The 18781-nt window shown below is 33.9% G+C and overlaps 8 protein-coding genes across 8 annotated transcripts; 4 read left to right on the forward strand and 4 right to left on the reverse strand.

The window, feature by feature from the left end:
• Positions 1-54: 54 nt before the first annotated feature.
• Positions 55-903, forward strand: mrpl53 (ribosomal protein L53; the record flags this gene model as incomplete). Its single annotated transcript, XM_004355642.1, has 5 exons — positions 55-140; positions 224-336; positions 408-565; positions 639-669; positions 851-903. 5 exons carry the CDS (start codon positions 55-57, stop codon positions 901-903), a joined length of 441 nt encoding a protein of 146 aa, XP_004355695.1.
• A 207-nt stretch (positions 904-1110) lies between these two features.
• Positions 1111-3356, reverse strand: DFA_08199 (RNA-binding region RNP-1 domain-containing protein; the record flags this gene model as incomplete). The annotated part of the gene is made up of 3 exons (XM_004355643.1): positions 1111-2423; positions 2503-2766; positions 2840-3356. 3 exons carry the CDS (start codon positions 3354-3356, stop codon positions 1111-1113), a joined length of 2094 nt encoding a protein of 697 aa, XP_004355696.1.
• Positions 3357-3792: 436 nt separating this feature from the next.
• Positions 3793-6670, reverse strand: Dd5P3 (inositol 5-phosphatase; the record flags this gene model as incomplete). The annotated part of the gene is made up of 3 exons (XM_004355644.1): positions 3793-3824; positions 4002-4078; positions 4422-6670. 3 exons carry the CDS (start codon positions 6668-6670, stop codon positions 3793-3795), a joined length of 2358 nt encoding a protein of 785 aa, XP_004355697.1.
• A 1405-nt stretch (positions 6671-8075) lies between these two features.
• DFA_08201 (uncharacterized protein) lies at positions 8076-8231 on the reverse strand (the record flags this gene model as incomplete). Its single annotated transcript, XM_004355645.1, has 1 exon — positions 8076-8231. The coding sequence occupies one exon, from the start codon at positions 8229-8231 to the stop codon at positions 8076-8078; it is 156 nt and encodes a 51-aa protein (XP_004355698.1).
• An 853-nt stretch (positions 8232-9084) lies between these two features.
• Positions 9085-10904, forward strand: DFA_08202 (uncharacterized protein; the record flags this gene model as incomplete). The annotated part of the gene is made up of 3 exons (XM_004355646.1): positions 9085-9814; positions 9881-10812; positions 10887-10904. 3 exons carry the CDS (start codon positions 9085-9087, stop codon positions 10902-10904), a joined length of 1680 nt encoding a protein of 559 aa, XP_004355699.1.
• Positions 10905-12717: 1813 nt separating this feature from the next.
• Positions 12718-13602, forward strand: DFA_08203 (uncharacterized protein; the record flags this gene model as incomplete). The annotated part of the gene is made up of 1 exon (XM_004355647.1): positions 12718-13602. One exon carries the CDS (start codon positions 12718-12720, stop codon positions 13600-13602), a length of 885 nt encoding a protein of 294 aa, XP_004355700.1.
• A 1238-nt stretch (positions 13603-14840) lies between these two features.
• ncfA (p67-like superoxide-generating NADPH oxidase) lies at positions 14841-16508 on the forward strand (the record flags this gene model as incomplete). The annotated part of the gene is made up of 1 exon (XM_004355648.1): positions 14841-16508. The coding sequence occupies one exon, from the start codon at positions 14841-14843 to the stop codon at positions 16506-16508; it is 1668 nt and encodes a 555-aa protein (XP_004355701.1).
• Positions 16509-16645: 137 nt separating this feature from the next.
• On the reverse strand, positions 16646-18763 carry ppt2 (palmitoyl-protein thioesterase 2; the record flags this gene model as incomplete). The annotated part of the gene is made up of 5 exons (XM_004355649.1): positions 16646-16875; positions 16970-17223; positions 17309-17524; positions 17622-17816; positions 18708-18763. The coding sequence occupies 5 exons, from the start codon at positions 18761-18763 to the stop codon at positions 16646-16648; spliced, it is 951 nt and encodes a 316-aa protein (XP_004355702.1).
• Between the last annotated feature and the right edge of the window lie 18 nt (positions 18764-18781).

An 18781-nucleotide genomic window follows, 5' to 3' on the forward strand; every position in this document is an offset into this window, starting at 1 on the left:
GATCATAGTTTCTATATAGTTTTCAATCAAAAGAAGAAGAAAGAGTAGAGAGAAATGAGAGAGAAATTAAATATATTATTCAACCTTAAAGCTATCACCTTTAAGTTTTTCCCAGGTGGTGTTTTAAACAAATCAATTAGGTAAAAGGAATAGAAGAGAGAAGAGATAAAATTGAAGAAAGATAGACAAAAAAGACCTAATCTATTGATTATATTGCATCTAGATCATTTATGCCATTGACAGCAAATAGTAGAGTTAAAAAATTATCACCAGATTGTAAAATTGAATATGTATTGACAGAACAAGAATGTGAACCTGAAATCAAAGTTAAATATTGTAAGATAGAGAAAGAGACAGATTAGATAGATAGAATTGAATACATTAACTTAGACTCTTCTTGTTTTTAGTTAATGGATTTGAACAATCAATCTTTACACAGACAATGGATCTAAGTGGAATTATCGATACCATCCAAATGAAAAAGAATACATTGAAAATTGAAGATATTAAAAAGTTACCTGAAAATGAAACAACTTTGGAAGAAATCTTAACTCCAGTTACAAAGGTAACAACAAACTCTGAAACAAACATACCAATCAGTATTGAAACTAAACTAATACTATTTATTATCATTTTAGAAAAAAGATTCTGGTGCTAAGCAAAACTTGCGTAAATAATGGTTGGATTGGTATAATCGATTATTATTTCTCAATCCTCTTTTCTCCTCGATATATATAATTTATTCTTTCTCTTTCAACCTATAACAAAACAACATAATACCTCAATGTAGATTCAACTTTAATTTGGAAATGATGATTGAATCATCATTCCTCTTTTCTTTTTTTTTTAGAAAATAAAACCATAACCTCGATCTTTTTCCAATATATATTGGAAATAATGTAAAATGGAATACATTTAAATGTATGTTTGCAATGGAATTGGATTTATTATTATCTGACAATTATACTATAATTGGAAATGATCATTTGTTTCTTTGGGAGGGAGGTATTTCTAAGATATCTTCTTTTGAAAATTATAATTTTTTGGTAATTATGTATGTATGTTGGTCATACATAATTGTATACAACTAATGAATGGATTTCGATCTATCTAATTGTTGGGTGGTTTGATTTCTACATTAACATCATTATTGTTATTGTTATTATTATTATTATTATTATTATTTGGACTTTGTTTACTTGGGTTGTTTTGTTGTTGTTGGGTGGTACTGGTTGATGTTGATGTCAAACTTGGTGATTCACCTTGTGGAGTCTTTTTCTTGATATTGCTTGTTGTTGATTCTTGAGTTTGGGTTCTATTATTATTATTAGTATTATTAATAACATTATTATTATTATTGTTATTATTAATATTACTATTATTATTATTATTATTATGTTGTTGTTGTTGTTGTTGATGATGATGATGATGATGACCCGGTTGTTGCTGTTGTTGTTGTTGTTGATGATGTGAATACCTAGGATTTTGATTATAATATCTAGAATTATATTGATAGTATGTTTGGTTTTGGTTTTGTGGTTGGCCATGATTATTCTTTTGTGAATATTGTTGTTGCTGTTGTGATTGTTGTTGAGACTGTTGTTGTGATTGCTGGGATTGTTGTGACGATTGCGATTGCTGTTGTTGGGGTTGCAATTGATGTTGTTGTTGTTGGGGAGGGGAGTGGGCCATTTGATAATAGTATCCTCCATTGGGAGGGGGTGGAACAGGGGATGGGTAGATATTGTAGGGAGGGTACATTACATAGTTGTTGGGGTAGTAGGATCCGGCCGGAAGAATACGAGCTGATGGGGGATGTGATGGATGTTGGCCATAGTAATAGTATTCCTGGCCGTCCGGAGTCATGTACCCATACGATCCATAGGGAGGGTATTGTTGGTACATTTGATGTTGTTGAGGTGGTGGCACTGACGATGTTATTGGTGTCTGTGTAGACTGATCACTATTATGATTATTATTATTATGATGATTGCTATTATTGGTAGAGCTTGATGAAGAGGTTGAATTATTCATTGATGATGATTCCGAAGAATGGTGAAGAGCAGGTGGGGGAGAGTATGTACTAGATGGAGAGGTTGAATTTGAGATGGATGGGCTACTAGCCGAGAGTTGTGGGGATGGATGGGTTTGAATAGGCATTGGTTGATTCAGCAATGCCATTGGATGAATCGACAAGGCATGACCAAATTCTTGTTTTGGTGATCTCGATTTATTCTCTGCCAATCTAACATCCACCCTTTTACCAGCTATGATATGTTGTTTTTGATCACTCAATACCACAGGGATGAGTGTTTCATCCCTAAATGTAATAAATCCATATCCTTTTCCAACTCCATTTTTTTCATACAACATTTTACAATCTGTTACTTCTCCAAATTGTAAAAAATATTCTTTTAACGTTACTAAAAAAAAAATAAAAAAAAAAGCAAATTAATAAAATATAATAAAACAATTATTAATAATTGTTGATTTAATATTTACATAGAGGAAGATTTTTTGGTAATCCACCAACAAATAATTTTTGTTTTGGAGGTTCTTCAATGATATCTTCTTTTGGAATTGCTCTTTTAATTTCCACTCTTTTATCATCAATGATATGTTCCTTTTCTAGAATCTCTTCAATAATATCAGGTTCTCGAAAGGTGACAAATCCAAATCCTCTACTTTTAATATTCTTTTCATTGCTTTTAATTACCAATGATTCATTAATTTCACCAAAACTTTGAAAATATTTTCTTAACATTTCTATAATATAAAAAAATTAATAAGAATTATTACTATTATTATTATTATAAAGATTCTAATATATGTATATTACCACTAGTAGTTAATTTTGATAATCCACCAATAAAAATCTTTCCAGAACCTCTTGGACCAACATGACCATTTTGAATTTCATTTACAATGTCTTGACAGTCTCCACCACATATATTGATATTGGTATTACTACAAGTTGGATGATTGTGGAAATTTGGCGAATTTGGTTCTGGATCCAAAATAGGAGGAGATGTTGTCGATGTAGGATCTGGGCTGGTCACTACACTGTTTGGTTGTGGTGGTGGTGGTGGTTGTTGTTGTTGTTGTTGTTGTTGATGATGAGGTTTATGTTGTTTATGTTGTGGTTGAGATTGTTGTTGTTGATTATTATTGTTAATGCATTGTTGTTGTTGTGATTGTTGTTGTTGATTTTGGTTTTGTGATTGTTGTTGTGAATGTGAATGTTGTTGTGATTGTTGATAAGAGTATGAAGGAGGGTGTTGTCTTTGGACAGGACTTTCATTGGAAGTTTGGGTACCACTAGAGGATGATGATGATTTTGTTGAAGTTTGGTTCATTTTAAAAAAGCAGTCTATTATATATTGTATTGTGATTCATTTGATGTGACAAGGGGTATATTGTCTTCTATTTTAAATGTCAATCTGATTGAAAGTGTCGAGACTCGGTCCGATAACCAACCTCGAGCTTTTAAAAGTTAAACCTAAATTTAAAATCATTGTTAGCAAAAAAGAAAGAATTAAACAATCTAATTCCATTTTGATATGATTCGATTTGATTCTATTCGATTGATTGATGTTCCAATAGTTGTCGAATATGTCATTTTCATTTTTTAAAGTTATACAATAAGGAGAATAATGTTATTGTAAAATGAAAAAAAAAAAAGAAAATTGTTTCTTTTTGACCATTTGCCCAAAAAAAGAAAGAAAAAGAAAATAAATTAAAAAATATTATAATAAATTGGATACCTCCTTTGAATATATATATTGGATAGTTTTAATGATGATGACGGTGATGATGATTTCTTACTTTAAAAAAAATGTGTCTTGAATCTAAAATGATGATTATGTTAAAATTGATCAAACTCAATTTAAAAAAATAGAGATAGTGAGAGAGAGATAGATAAAAAAAAGATAACTTTAGAGGAAAAGAGGATATCAATTCTAACTATAAAAAAAAAAGGGTAAGGAAAGTAATGAATAAACTAAAGAACTCATCAGCAAGGTTCATTCCTTTATATGGCAATTTTAAATCTAATGTGCCATCATCATTTATAGTTAAACTAGATGAAAAATATAAAATAGTCGACAATAGCTGATCAGTCCAAGTCGTCATACTGGTTATCGTTTTCCTTACTTTTTTTTTTTTTTATCCATCTTTGCCTACCTTGTCATTTCGTTTAATAATAAAAAAAAATAAAAATATTATTATTATTACAGTAAAAAATACTCTATTGGTCATCTACCTTTAATAAATCTATATTCATCTAATTTTATCTATCTTTTCTATCTTCTATCCTACTATAATAATATTTGTACAGTAATAATAATAACAAATAACTAAAGGGTAATAATATAATATAGTTTTTCATTTATTTTGTTGTTAGTTAAAATCCATTGTTATACATATGTCCTCTTTGTTGTTGTTGTAGTTGTTGTTGTTGTTGTTGTTGATGCGTATTCATTAGATATTGTGAATTTGGATTAATATTAATTGGGTCAATTGGTGGAGGAAGGTTATTATACTGCTGATGTTGTTGTTGGTACATATTAAATTGTTGTTGATGAGGAGGAGGTTGATAAATAATTGGATTTGGAGTGGGAGTTAGTAATACCATTGGTGGTTGTTGAATGGAAATGATTGGAGGAGGAGGTGGTTGTTGCATTTGTTGAGGAGGGTATTGATGATGATAGGATGGCATCGATTGCAAAGCATTTGATTGGATAGGAATCATTGGCGAATTGTCGATAAAAGGGTTCACAGGTGTCAATCCTGCTGCTGTAGATGGCGAACCATACGAAGACGAAGTGGTGGTTGTCGTAACCGTTGTAGTTGATTGAACAAGAGTTGGAGGTGGATATGATAAATTTGCATTGATCACATTATCATATGGGTTATGAGGTTTGTTATTATTATTATTAATAACAGGACCAGATGGAGTTGATGGTAAATTATTATTAAAGTGTGAAAACAAGTCAGCACTTGTGAAATCATCGACTAGTTGAGGTGCTTGGTGTTGGTGTTGCATCATTTGAGGCTTATTAAATTGATGTGAAGAAGGTGAAGAAGAGTAGGGTGATGGTGTATGACTACCTGATACATTTCCTCCTCCACCAAAATAAGATGGTGATGAAGCTCTTGAATGATTAGAGTTTGGAGTTGTCGAAGAATGATTACTTCCAAAATCAACATCTATCAAATTCTTTGATGGAGATAAACTATTAACTCTTTGTTGTTGATTATTAGTATTTGTATTTGGTGCAACAATTTGATCGATTGGAACAAGTGGTAATGGTCGACTACCTCTTCGTTGTGGTACTTGAGGTGGAATCATTGATTGTGGTTGTGATGAATGACTTGAAACAACAATTGGATTACCTACTCCTACTCCATTATTATTATTTCCATTGTAAGTATCAATTGAATGCATTGAATGAGATTGAACTAATGGTTGTTTGTTTTGTTGTTGTTGTTGATTGATAGCAAGAGCACTTAGGCTTTTAGTTAAATTTGCACCATCTACAACATTGATTTTGTCTTGTTGTTCGTAGAGTTGATGACGAAGTTGACGTTCCTTTTCCTTGTCGACTTTGAGTACTTGAAGTTGGAGGTAGGTGCTGACGGGTCTGTGGTCACTCTCGAGTATTTCGGCGTGGTTGTAGTAGAGTTGGCGGAGGTCGTGGTCCTTTTGGTTGCGCCAGAGAATACGGTCGGTCCAGGCAGGTGCACGTTGTTTGGGTGAGGTGTCATAGTTTTTAGACTTGAAATCGTACTTGTAGGTTGGTGCAAAGAGGATGTTGTCCTCTTTATATCCTTTAAAGACGTTGCCGAGCTCCATGTTCTTTTTGAGCTGATCGTTGTTGTATAGGAGGGCATAGTTGTTGTTGATGACACTACGACGAATATCATCGTCGGCAAGATCGATTCTAAAGTTGAAATCACCAAACCAAAACGAGTAGTCGGACGACTCGATACGGTACTGGCTCTGACGTCCAAACCGCGCCTGTTCGTTGATATCTTTGTAGTCGCTGATACGGTCTTCGACATTCCCATGTCCAGCTGCAAAATGCGCAGTGACAAAGGTAAAGGAGGTGTCGTTGAGCAAGAGTCGGACACCGATGCCACCCTTGTTACCGGCGAGACCTTGGAGCCCGACCTTGATGATCTGCGACTGCACCTCTCTAAAAGACTGGACTATATCCTCGCGCACATAGATACACATCATCAAGCCGACCAATTGGTTGCTCTGCAGTTGTACGTATCGCACTTTTGGATTGACACGTTCCAACGAGCTTTGAATCGTCTCTTCCCACTGCTTGATTTGTGATCCCGTGGCGATAATCTGCTGAGCTGTCAACTCTACCACCTCTTGAATACCGAGTACGTAGAGATCGGGCGACGGATAGTTGCCGATGCTGAGCCAAGAGTCGAGGTTGAATTCGCGGCTTGGTACACCGCCCACGTTGTACGTGCCAATAAACACATTCTTGTATTCCTTTTGCGAGTACTCTTGTTTGCGGTCTGCAACCTGCTTACGAATACGGTCGTCTGCGCCACCCTCGCTAATTGATTTGGTCGCGTGGATGCCGAGCAGTTGATCGAGTACATCCTGTCGTCCATTGTCTTTAAAGTTGTTGACGTAGATTCGCGTCATTGCCTTTTTGCCGTCGGCCAGCATACCCTTGATACCATACTCACCCTCACGCGTCAACGTGGATTTGAGCGAGCCCGAGCCGGCGTACTGAATCGAAAGTGCGTCGCCGTTATCGGCCCACACAATCTTGAGTGCCTGCGCAATGTGTCCAAACGAGTCGAGCGAGTCGTGGGGACGCAGCAGCTGCAGGTGCTTGAGGTGAATCTCCATTAATTTCCATCCGACACGCGCTTGCACAATGTTGGTGCGGTCCAAGCAGTCTTTGCAGTTGGTGCGGACCGTGCCGACCTGCTCGCTGTGCACCTTCTTGTCGGCATGCGACATGAAAAAGTAGCCAACTGGAGGGTGTGCCTGCGAGGGGTTCTTGTGGTCGATACGCTCGATCAAGTGATCCAGCGTGTCCATGCGGTTGCCATTCTTGAGTTGCTCGTGCAGATCAAAGCTGTAGTAGTTGACAGTGGGGCTCTTGAGGATGGCCAGCTGCTCCTCGTAGGCGCGCACCAAGTCCGACTCACCCACCTTTAGTTTGGAGAGCAGGTTGATGATGGCAACATTACCATACTTGTTGAGCTGCTCCTTAAAGTGGTTCTGGAAGGCCGGTGTCGTCGCCTGCGCCGTTCGCAAAATCGATATCTTTTTCTTGCTCATCTTTCCAATCTTGCTCAAGTTGGAAATCGATATCTTGTAGTCTGTAAACTGCGGTGTGCTCTGGTTCCAAAACACCGGCACCGATCCACGTGTCTGCACAAATGCCAACACACCCATATCCATGACCGACACGATCTGCTCCGTCTCGACAAAGTTGGCCACATTACCATCATCGTCGACACCACGTGTGTTGAATCGCGTGCCCGCACGGAACCGACTACGTCTACTAATCAACGTGTATGTAACATTGCGACCCTGGATATCGCCCAAATTGGTGTGACTGACGAACCCCTGGATGATGGGGAAACACCAATCATACAAGCGGTACGCAATAAAGTCCTTTTGCAAATGCTTGTTCCAGTAGAACCGCTTGTCCACTCTATCCCAAGACGGCTGGTGTGCTTTGGGGTCGAGCACCTGACTCTGGTAGCTTCGTGTCAAATCATAGCTCGACCCATTTGCCAACCAATAGAAATGTCCGCTATTCAACAATGCCATCACCTGCGAGAATGGTTTCTCCTCGGCTCCCTCCACAGCCTGTGCATTCATCGTGCCGGCGCCCCGACCCGTTGTAAACGATATAAAGTCTGTTTGAGTCACCTTTCTAATCACATTTTGGTCATTCCCTGCAGGTCCATAGTTTATAGATCCAACAACATCACTTTGTGTTACAATTACCAAATATGATTCTAAATAGAGAATAGAGAATAGAGTAAGTAAGTGATGAGAATACCCCAAATGTTTGTTTATATATATTTTATTTACCTCTTTCTATTCTAAATATACCTAAACATCCATAGATCATTCTTCCACGATCTGTAAATGTTAATTCATTCTTTGGTACTATTTGCATTGAAGAGGAATCAGCACGACTGATTGTTAATGCCTTGTCGCTGATATTATCCTTTCGCATTATAAAATGGTTGTCTGTTACAAACAATCTATACATTCTTTACTTCTTCTTCTTCTTAATGTATGTATAATACATTCAAAAAACGACGACGATATGATGATATTAATAAATAAATAAATAAATAAAAGTGTAGTATTACAACGTTGCAAGTAATAGATATAATGATATCAATCTAAAATATCTCTTTCTCTGTCTCTCTAATATAAAATATAAAAGAACTAAGAAAGTAAATTAATTAAAACTACTTTTCTCTCTCTTCTCTCCCCTTTTGTTTAAGAATGAATAATAATTGAAACTATTAATCACTAATATTTCTATCGTTGATAGTGAATCGAACTTATATTGAACAGATAGTGTTTTTGGTGTGTGTGTGTTGAGTGAGATATAGTGTTGTGGTAGTAGCAGTAGTAGTGTTGGGTATGGTATTATAACAACACTGTCTTTAGTACTTTAACAATAACAAAATAGAGATAGATAATAATTAAAAGAGGAGAAAAATGTAATGTGATAGTTATAAGTGGTCGTCGTTAGTGAAGACAAGAAGACTATTGTTTGTTCATTGAAAAATTCAAAAATTACAAAGTTGGTTACAAAACTACCATTTCCGTCGATCACTATTAAAATCAATCGTTAAGTTTGGTTACAATAATAATATTTGACGACAAGATCTTGGATGATATTGATATATATCATATATGATAATACTAATGTATATCGATTATGTATTTTGTTTTTGTTTTGAAGTTCACTCCCTGGGTCTGTGATTTTTAATCTTTTACTTTTGTTTTGAGTTGACAATAGAGATAAATTGTTTGTTTATATATATATATCTCTCTCTCTATATATATATATAATGCCAACAATAATATTATTAGATGTATCACTGTCGATGGCATCATCGATATCACATTTAAATGAAGACCAACAAGAATGTACTATCAAAGATATGATGATCATGGGTATTATATCATTCTTGCAATCGTTGGAGAATAATCTTAGTACGTTTATGATGGATTTGGTGGCACTCATAACATACTCGAATACACTGGTATCGGTGGTTCCATTCACCAAGGATCTAGAAAAGATCAAGAAACAGTTGGTCGATATCAAACTACAAAACAAGACGAATCTGGTCGATGCTTTGGTTGCTGCCGTTCAATTGGTACAGTCATCAAAGCTAGCCTATGGACATGCCGTTGAAATACTCGTCTTTACAGACAACTCTTCATCACTCAAAGACAACCAATACATCCTCAAACAATTGTACATACCCTTTATTCATTACATTCATTTTATATCAATCGATCATATTTCTCCAGATTTACAAGTAAATTTAAATCAAAAGAAACATGATCAAATAACAACAACAACAACAACAACAACATCTGATAGTGTTAAACCAACAAATCAACAACAACGACAACAACAACAACAAGAAGATAGTGATGATCAAAATTCAATAACAAAATCAATTACACTTTATAATAATAATCTACATGGTACAATGTATATAATCAACAAGGAATATAATAATATAAAATCAATATTATCAAATATAATAACTAATATTTTACAATCTCATTGTATGTATAAATCAATCACACAACATATCAATATCATTTGTACTCATACCTTTTTGTTGATTGTAGATTCATTTTATCGAGGAATGATAACATTTGGTCATTTAACATCACCTTTTACATTGTATCCATCAATCTATACAATCAATTCATTTGTAAAAGATAGATTTAAACTTCCATCTCAAGATATATCAGCAGCATCCAATAATAGTAGTAATAATAATAATTTAGAACCAATCTTTCCAAATACATCATTTGATAGATTCCCTTCACATGTATCAATTATTGGATTTTTACCAAGCAAGTCATTGAACAAGGTTGATAGTGTGACGAGACATGTTGTCATTCCACTGATCCCAGATTCACAGCCGGGATCTACTCCACCTCTATGTCCAGTCTTACATTATACACTAAGAGCACAAAAGAAAACAGCCATTGTATCAATCATTGATAAACAGTGGTATGGACTATTGACGGCAGTCGTAGAGAATGATACACCTGTCCTCATCCTCACTACTCTTGCTCCTCATTCCAACTTTTCAGATATTGTACTCGAATGTGGTATCGATCAAATGGAAGTTGGTACACTTGGTAATTTTGAATCAATCCAACAACAGCAGCAACAACAGCAACAACAACAAAACCAACACCAACAATCTAATCTACCATCATACAATAATATACTAAATGGAGGTAAAAACTTAAATAATTTACCAGTGATTGATCAGTCATTTGCTAGACTAGACAATATACAAATGGATATTCAAAAGTTACAAAGAATTATTAGAACCTCGCCTTTTAGAATTGATACTTTGGTCCTTGAATGTGAAAAGATTAGACAGACTGCATTGACCTATCAAATGCCATCACTCATGACTGCCATACTAGTCGCCATCAAAGAAGAACTCAATCAATCACTCTCAACAATGAATATTAGTCAACAACATGCTTCCATCTTGCAAGCTCTATTATATCGATTGGAACTCCCATCGGCCATTAATGTAAAATAGATAGAGACATTTAAAATACCCCTTCTCTAACCTCCCTCCCTTTTTTTTCTCTCTTTTTAATATAGGATGAATTGGGCATATAATATAATATATAATGGTAACCATTTGATTGATCAAGTTCAAAAAAAAATACCCCATGACACAAACACAAATTCTTCAACAAATCATTTATCATAAACACCCTTATAATCAGATTCAATGTCACTCACATAGCATAATATAACATAGTCAGTAGTCGACTGTCTATAGATCACTTCTGTATGATGATGATGAACCACCACCCACCACGAATTCACTGTTTTAAAACAGTCAATGACACAATGTGTGTGTAAAGTGATCATGTTCACCTGAGCCAAGTGAACCCACCATTTTGCTAAAACAGGGTGCTGGTGGTGGTAAAAAGAGAAAGAGAGAGAGAAGAAGATAATTATAAGTTTAAACTTTCATATTCTGAATATCATGTTTGTGCGATTTCTAAATATATCGCAGCTTTGTGTGTGAGAAAGAGAGAGAGTGTTGTTATAATATTTTTTTTGTTTACCATAATCCCATTGTTATTATTGCTGTTTTAAAAAAAATATAAATATATTTTAAAAATACAACAAAAACAACAATGGCCACTATTCAATTCAATTCCATTGAACGACACGCCATTATTTTTATTCTAATATTAATTCAAATCAAATCAAATCAAATCAAATCTATTTCTATACTATACATCCCTGTGATCCAAACATAAAGGTAAAGAAGAAGGTGAACCTCAATGTTGGTTTTTTATAATTTGGATTAAAGAAACAATCTTAGAAATATATTTATACATTTGTTAGAATCTGTAAAACCACAACCAGTCAATCCAAAGGTTGTAGATGACAATATTCATCATCATCATCACCAATGATTGATGACATTGACAAGTTTAAAACTTTTGATGTTTTAATATTAATATTAATTTTAAAATTAATGTAAACATGGATATTATTGTCAAAAGGTAGATAGATAGATGCAGCAGATTAATATTCACACCTACCACACACCGTCATCCCACAACATTGGCGTGTCACCCACCACCATGGTGGGTGTGATTTGCATTTATTTGTGAGTGTGTCAATCAATCAATCAATCAACCAACACAAGTCAACCCCCCACCCTCACTCTCTTTCCTCCCTACCAACCACCACCAACAACAACAACTAATCAATCACAATCAATCAATCAACACGACGACACTGCTGGATACGCTATAATATTGGCCAATATTATATGTATAAAAAAAAAATGGTTGTTTATTTATAACTATTAATTGAAAAATTAATCGATTGTTTGTTTGTTTGTTTGTATGTATGTTTTTTGTTATTGTCAAAACGATCGTCCAGTCAACCTCTTGCTAACCATCGGCTATTTTTTTTAGTTCCAGCTCATCTTATTCATCATCATCATCATTCATTATTTTAATTACTTGCAATCTCTTTGTTGTTTTGATTGTTATTTATTTATTTGTATTATAAAACGTTCGATTTAAATATAATGTATGTATTAAATAGAGAGAGATGGAGAGAGAGAGAGATAGAGTAAGACATTAATGGAATTATCCAGACATTTGATATTTTATTCCTCATCAAAAATCTATTGACCAAACTTTGTCATCAATTAATTATCAATCCATTGTTTTTTTTGGTGTCTGCTATTGGCAAACTATAATCGGTCAATTTATTTATTATTGTTCATCATCACCATCACAATCCTTATTCCTTATTGATCATAGTATATTAGTTAGTATTTATTAACCCATTGCTTTTCTATTTATATATTTTATATAAAATACCAAATTATTATTATTAGTTTTATTCAATTGTAAATAATTTTGTACATTATATATATTAAAACAAAAAAGAAGTCATGGAATCACCAATTCAACATCATCATAATCATCATAACCAACAACATCCAAGTGTCAAATTTAATGACAAGGTAGAAGTCCAACACATTACCATTCCTCCTTCACCAACACCATCGTCTTACAGTGGCAATCATAGTGTGTCACGTTCAGAATATGAAAGAGTTGAAAAGAGAAACCAATTTTTGGAAAAGGAATTGGAATATGTAAAGGGAGAGGTTCAATCCACCAGAAGAATCCTAAGTGAACGTGAAGAATTACTTCTCCAACTACAATGGGATCAAGATGACCCTAAAATAGACTTGGAAGGACAAAAGAAAAAGAAAAAGTCCAAGGAAAGATACCAAACCGAAGAGAAACAACAAATCGATAGACTACGCCAACAAATGCGTCTCATGGAGAATGCATTGGCTGAACGTGATCTCAACATTTCTCGTCTACACAAGGAACTAAACGACACCAAGGTTGTCCATCAACAACAAATAGAAATGCTCCGTCAACCAGTCCAAAGAAGCAAGACTAGCTGGGGATTCCGTTCGTCACCTTCTTCCTCTCCACTAGGCTTTAAACCATCGCCAGGTTCTAGTCCAGCCATCATGGACACTAGTCGTATCAACGGTGGAAATTCACCAATTGGAACACCCATGGCTCCAGGTCCCAACTTTCAATCACCATCATCCTCATCACCAAACAGTCCAGCCACCTCTTCACCACTCGCCTCCTCCTACGCCACTGCCTCCTCTCCAGTGCTAGACTCTAATGATTTCAACAAAAAGATGAATAAGAAACCAAGTCTCTTTTTCACCTTTAAAAAGGATAAAAAGAAAACTCCTCATTCAAATATTCAAGATGCTAATTGGAATCAACCTACTACTATTGCAAATTAAAAAGAAAACAAAAAACAAAAAAAGAAATAAGAAAAATAAGAAACCTTTCTTATATCTCTTTTTCTAAAAAGTATCAATACAATTAACACATATTATTTGTAATTATTAACCAAACCACAATATTATTTCATCATAATAAATTAAATAAAATAAAATACCTTTTTTTAAAAAAATTATAACAACAATGAAGAGAGGGATGAATTGCAAGGGCTTGTCTCTGTTTTGTTGGTCATGTGTCATCGTCGATCTGAGATTATTATTTTTTCAAAAGCACCATTTTCACGTAAAATTGTAGGCGGAGTGGATTGAGAGTAGGTTGGTTGGTTGGATGAGCCATCCATCATCAGATTATGTGGAAGCTCTTGTTTTTATTTAAAGAACAGTGTGGTTATCTGAGAGAGGGATGAGGAACTTGTCTATTGCCCTCTACTAGACACGTTCTATTTTCCTCATTTCTTATAAACATTCACACATTTTCATTATTATTGTTTTTGTTTTCCTACTATCCACCCCACTTTCACTAACCTTGTTGTTGTTATATATCTCAATGAGAAAGAAAAGAGAGAATTAATTATCTACTTTTTTCTTTTTTTACAACCACCCACCACCACATCACCCTCACCTTACATTCTTTCTTGTCGCCAACCACAACGAAAGAGAGAGAGAGTCAGAACATTGTGTATTTGACATCCACAAAACAAACATCATTCTAAATATTCATTATTTTCGTCAAATGATCATCATCACAACAACCTGTTTTTTAATTTAACTTATTTATTTATTTATTTATTTCTGTATAACAACTCTTTAAATTATTAGAAAACAAAAAAAGAGTAGTCGATCATCCATCACCATTCAACAGCAGACAGATCAAGATCATTATTTTATTCTCTTTTCTCTCCTTTTTTATAAAAACAATTTGTACAAAAATCAAGATATATATCTTACAACGAAAAATATCTTTTCGAAAAGATTTTTTCAACAATTGCTATTAACGACATCGAAACAACCAACGATCTTGTCTTGTTTTCATTTTTCGATTTACGCTTAAACAACACATACATATTATTTATTTGTAATTCATATATATATACATTTATATTTAAAATTTTTAAAGGATGTTAAAACAAACAATAACAAAATGGAATCAATCATTGGAAACATATAAAAGTGGAAATATAAAAGAATCAATTCGATTGTTGGAATCGGTTGATCCCACCTCCAAGATATTATATAATATGGGTATTATGTCATTTAAAGAGAGCCAGTATAGCAAGGCAATAGGCTATTTTACAAGATCGATCGATTTGGACAAATATTTGGCATGTTCCTACTTTATGATGGCGGTCAGCTACCACATGTCGGGTGACTCGAACCATGCAATCGTCTATTACGACGAGACACTTGGTAAACTACGTGGACACGAATTTATAGACTACAAACAACTCGGACTAGACTATAAGTTGTTGGAATGTGAAGTATTGTTTAACAAGTCATTGGCACTTGGCAAAGCCGGCCAACCAGTTGCCAACCAAGCCCTACAATGTAAAACACTCCCATCAAACGACAAAACATTTTCCGATACTCTAAGAAGACTGGCTCAAGGACAAACTTCATTTCAACCTCGAGTAGCACCCATGGACATTCTTTTCCAACCCCCCAAAGTTAGTGATAAAGGTCCTCCCAAAGTTGAAAAATATGAACCTAAATTATCTGCTTCTCCTCCTCCCTCTAGTTCATCATATGCATCATCTGCTCCCACTCCCACTTTATCCTCTTCCCCTTCACCTTCACCTTCATCTACCTCAAATAGTATTATTTCAAATATAACCAATGGGTTTGGATTATTTCAAAGTTCAAGTTCTAGTTCTAGTAGCGCTCAACCACCACCTCCTCCAAAAAAACCGTTACCTTCTATTTCTTCTTCTTCTTCTTCTTCCTCTTCGTCGTCGTCAATTCCAGCAGCACCACCACTACCAACCACCAAGAAATTACCGTCACGACCCATATCAATGGTGATTAATGAGATTTCTGTGACGATTAAATGTTTTTACCAGGATCGTCGTTTGATCCAAATCACCAACAACTGTACCATTTCAACATTACAACAAAAGATTCAACTAAAGTTTGGAATCGATTATAACCTATTATTTAAATACCGGTCTTCAAGAGACGACTTTACCTTTATCACCACTCAATCAATTCTCACAAGTGCTCTATCCATCCCCATTCAAGAACTGTATCTTGTTGAAACACGTGATGAAATTAATCAATTTGAACATGACGCTAAACCTCAATTACCAACCAATAGTACATCAAACCAATCATCACCACCAAAACCAACTGTACCACAAATCCCATCTAAACCACGTTTTCCTCCTTCTTCTTCTTCTTCTTCTTCATCACCATCATCAGATGTATCAACACCATCACCACCACCAAGATTTGGTACATTGCCAAGAAGAAATCCAACCTTTTCATCACCAACTCCACCATCTACACCAACCACTCCGTCACCAGCTCTATCAAATATTCAAAAATTCAATTCTCTTGGTACTAGTCCTAGTGGACCAACTGTACCACCACGTAATGGTACTTTTAGTGGTAGACCATCACCATCACCATCATCGGCATCATCCAATGGAGTTGCTATTCCACCCAGACCTGCAGGTACATTAAAACGACCAGCAATGGTAAACTCTTCATCTCCACCAACCAACAACAACAATTTTAAAATTCAATCTTTATCGGCATCAGTACCACACCAACAATCCAATGACATGACATTTGATGATTCTCAAATCGAACCTCCTTACAAAGTTTGTTTTTCTCCTTCTGGTGAGAAATTTTATCTCAATCTAGATACTGGTCAAGTTTTTTGGAATGTTTCAGAATTGGAATATTAACAACAACAAATATAACAAATATATAATATATATAAATATAAATATATAGATAGAACAATATAATATTAATATTAAAGAAATAAATACAGTAACATTTATTTATTTTTATTTAATTAATTATTTATTTTTCTATTTTTCTATTTTGAAATTAAAGGTAAAATATATTGATTAAAAATAGTTTGATTTGATAACCAATGAGCATGAGCAATACCATCAATCTCTGTCAATGTTAATCTACCTTCTTTATAAAGTGTTTGTAAACCAAATGTATCATTGATATAAACATCCCTTTCAAACATTGGTTGTAAATTTAAATTACTATCAAAAAATCCAAATAATTCTGATATCCATGGTACTACTGTTCCATCTATAATAATAATAATGAAAACAAAAAAGATATTAGAATATTATTATTTATATTATTATTTATATTATTATATATATTATTTTTGGGGTTTTACCATCTTTTGAACCAAAACAATGAAATGAACCAATATTAATTAAATTTTCTTTATATTGTGGAATTTGATTTGGTAATTCTTGGTTGATACTTGGTAGGAATACATTCTCTGATAGATATCTATCACGATTTTGAGGATCATGCCACCAATTGGCTACTGAAAATGATTTTTGAAATGTTTTGGTATAAAATAAATTGGTTAATTCCCATTCTGTTAAATTTTGTTCCCATCCACTTAATGGTCCTAATCCATATCTAAAAATAAAAGAAATAGAAAAAATAAAATAGAGAATGATTAGATTATAATTTGAATGGAATCTATTTAAATGTTTTTTCTTACATTCCCATATGTACACCAGCCAATGATACAAAAGTATTAACTGGAAGACCATATAATTCAACTACTGAACGAAGGATCAAGGCACCTTGTGAATGTCCAACCAAATGATACCCATTTGCAAAACTTTCATTATTCTTTGTAATATTTTGAATTAATTGATAAACATCATAAATTTGATTAATCATTGCTTGAGTTGAATCAAATCCATTATCAACACTTTAAAATAGAAATAGAAATAAAAATAGAAAAAAAAAAAAAAAGAATTAATTAATTTAATTATTACATTCTTTTTTTTGTCCCCATTCATTCATACTTTAATGAAATTGCAATTTGATTTGGGTTATTTTGTTTAATCCAATTAACATAATCAGTAAAGTCTCTATAAGTACCTGCTGTATTTGATAATGCAAACCCATGTAAAAGAAGTACGGGCAGTGGATCAGTATCACCACCATCACCATCCTCTGATCTACTTTTACCTCTTACATCGACAGAACTAGAGGTGGTGCTAGAAAATATAAATAATATTGATAAAAATAATATAATTATTGGTGTATTCATTTTTGAAATGAAAAAAAAAAAGAAATAATACATTTAAATTAGCTCCAATGAGCATTTTGAGCTCGGAGCTTGAATTCATGATCGAAAATGGCGAGGATGCACACCTTTTGCAAAATGCCCACGAAAAATGCGAAAAATCGCATTGGTTTTGGGAAGGCTCCTCCCCCCCCAAAACAGATGAGCCGGGTGATTTTTGCAAACATATTCCAACAAAAATATCTCTCAACGAGATTCAACAACTATATAACCAGGCAAACTTATTGAACAAATAAATAAATTAATAATTTTTTATTTATTTATTTATTTGATCCTAAAATTAAACAAATATTGAATTGATTAATTGAATCTAAAGTAGATATATTACCCAATCGTTTTCAGACCGAATATCGTCGTCTCTTTTTTTCTCTTTTTTTTTTTTTTTTTTTTTTTTTTTTATGATTTGGGTTATGGGGGTCAATATCTAACTATCTATCTCTCTCGAGAAGCCTTGGCCCAACCATTCCAAGTCAACCATACTCCCATTGATCAACCCATTTTTAAAATCAATTCCATCGATCATAATTAAATATATAGATATATAAATATACAAAGACAAGAGAAGAGGTAGTTGACTATACTGTGATATATCCCAAATTTTAATTCATCTTCGTCATCACCATCGCAAAGATCATTTCTTAAAATCAAGTTTTTTTGAATATTTAATTGAAAATATTTTTGTCCCTCCTCCTCCTCCTCTTTTATATATCCTCAAACAGATCATCACCACCCTTCTTTTTTGTTTTTATTTGTCAATAGACCCAACACGAATATACAACAAATATATAATATATATAAATACCAACCATCGTTCAAAGTGATATACATATTTGTATCACAATCACCGTCACCATCCATTCCCTCATACCCTAATTA

This window comes from Cavenderia fasciculata (assembly GCF_000203815.1).
Source record: "Cavenderia fasciculata unplaced genomic scaffold Scf_ET2XIPL01COFD4-5, whole genome shotgun sequence".
Lineage (NCBI taxonomy): Eukaryota > Evosea > Eumycetozoa > Acytosteliales > Cavenderiaceae > Cavenderia > Cavenderia fasciculata.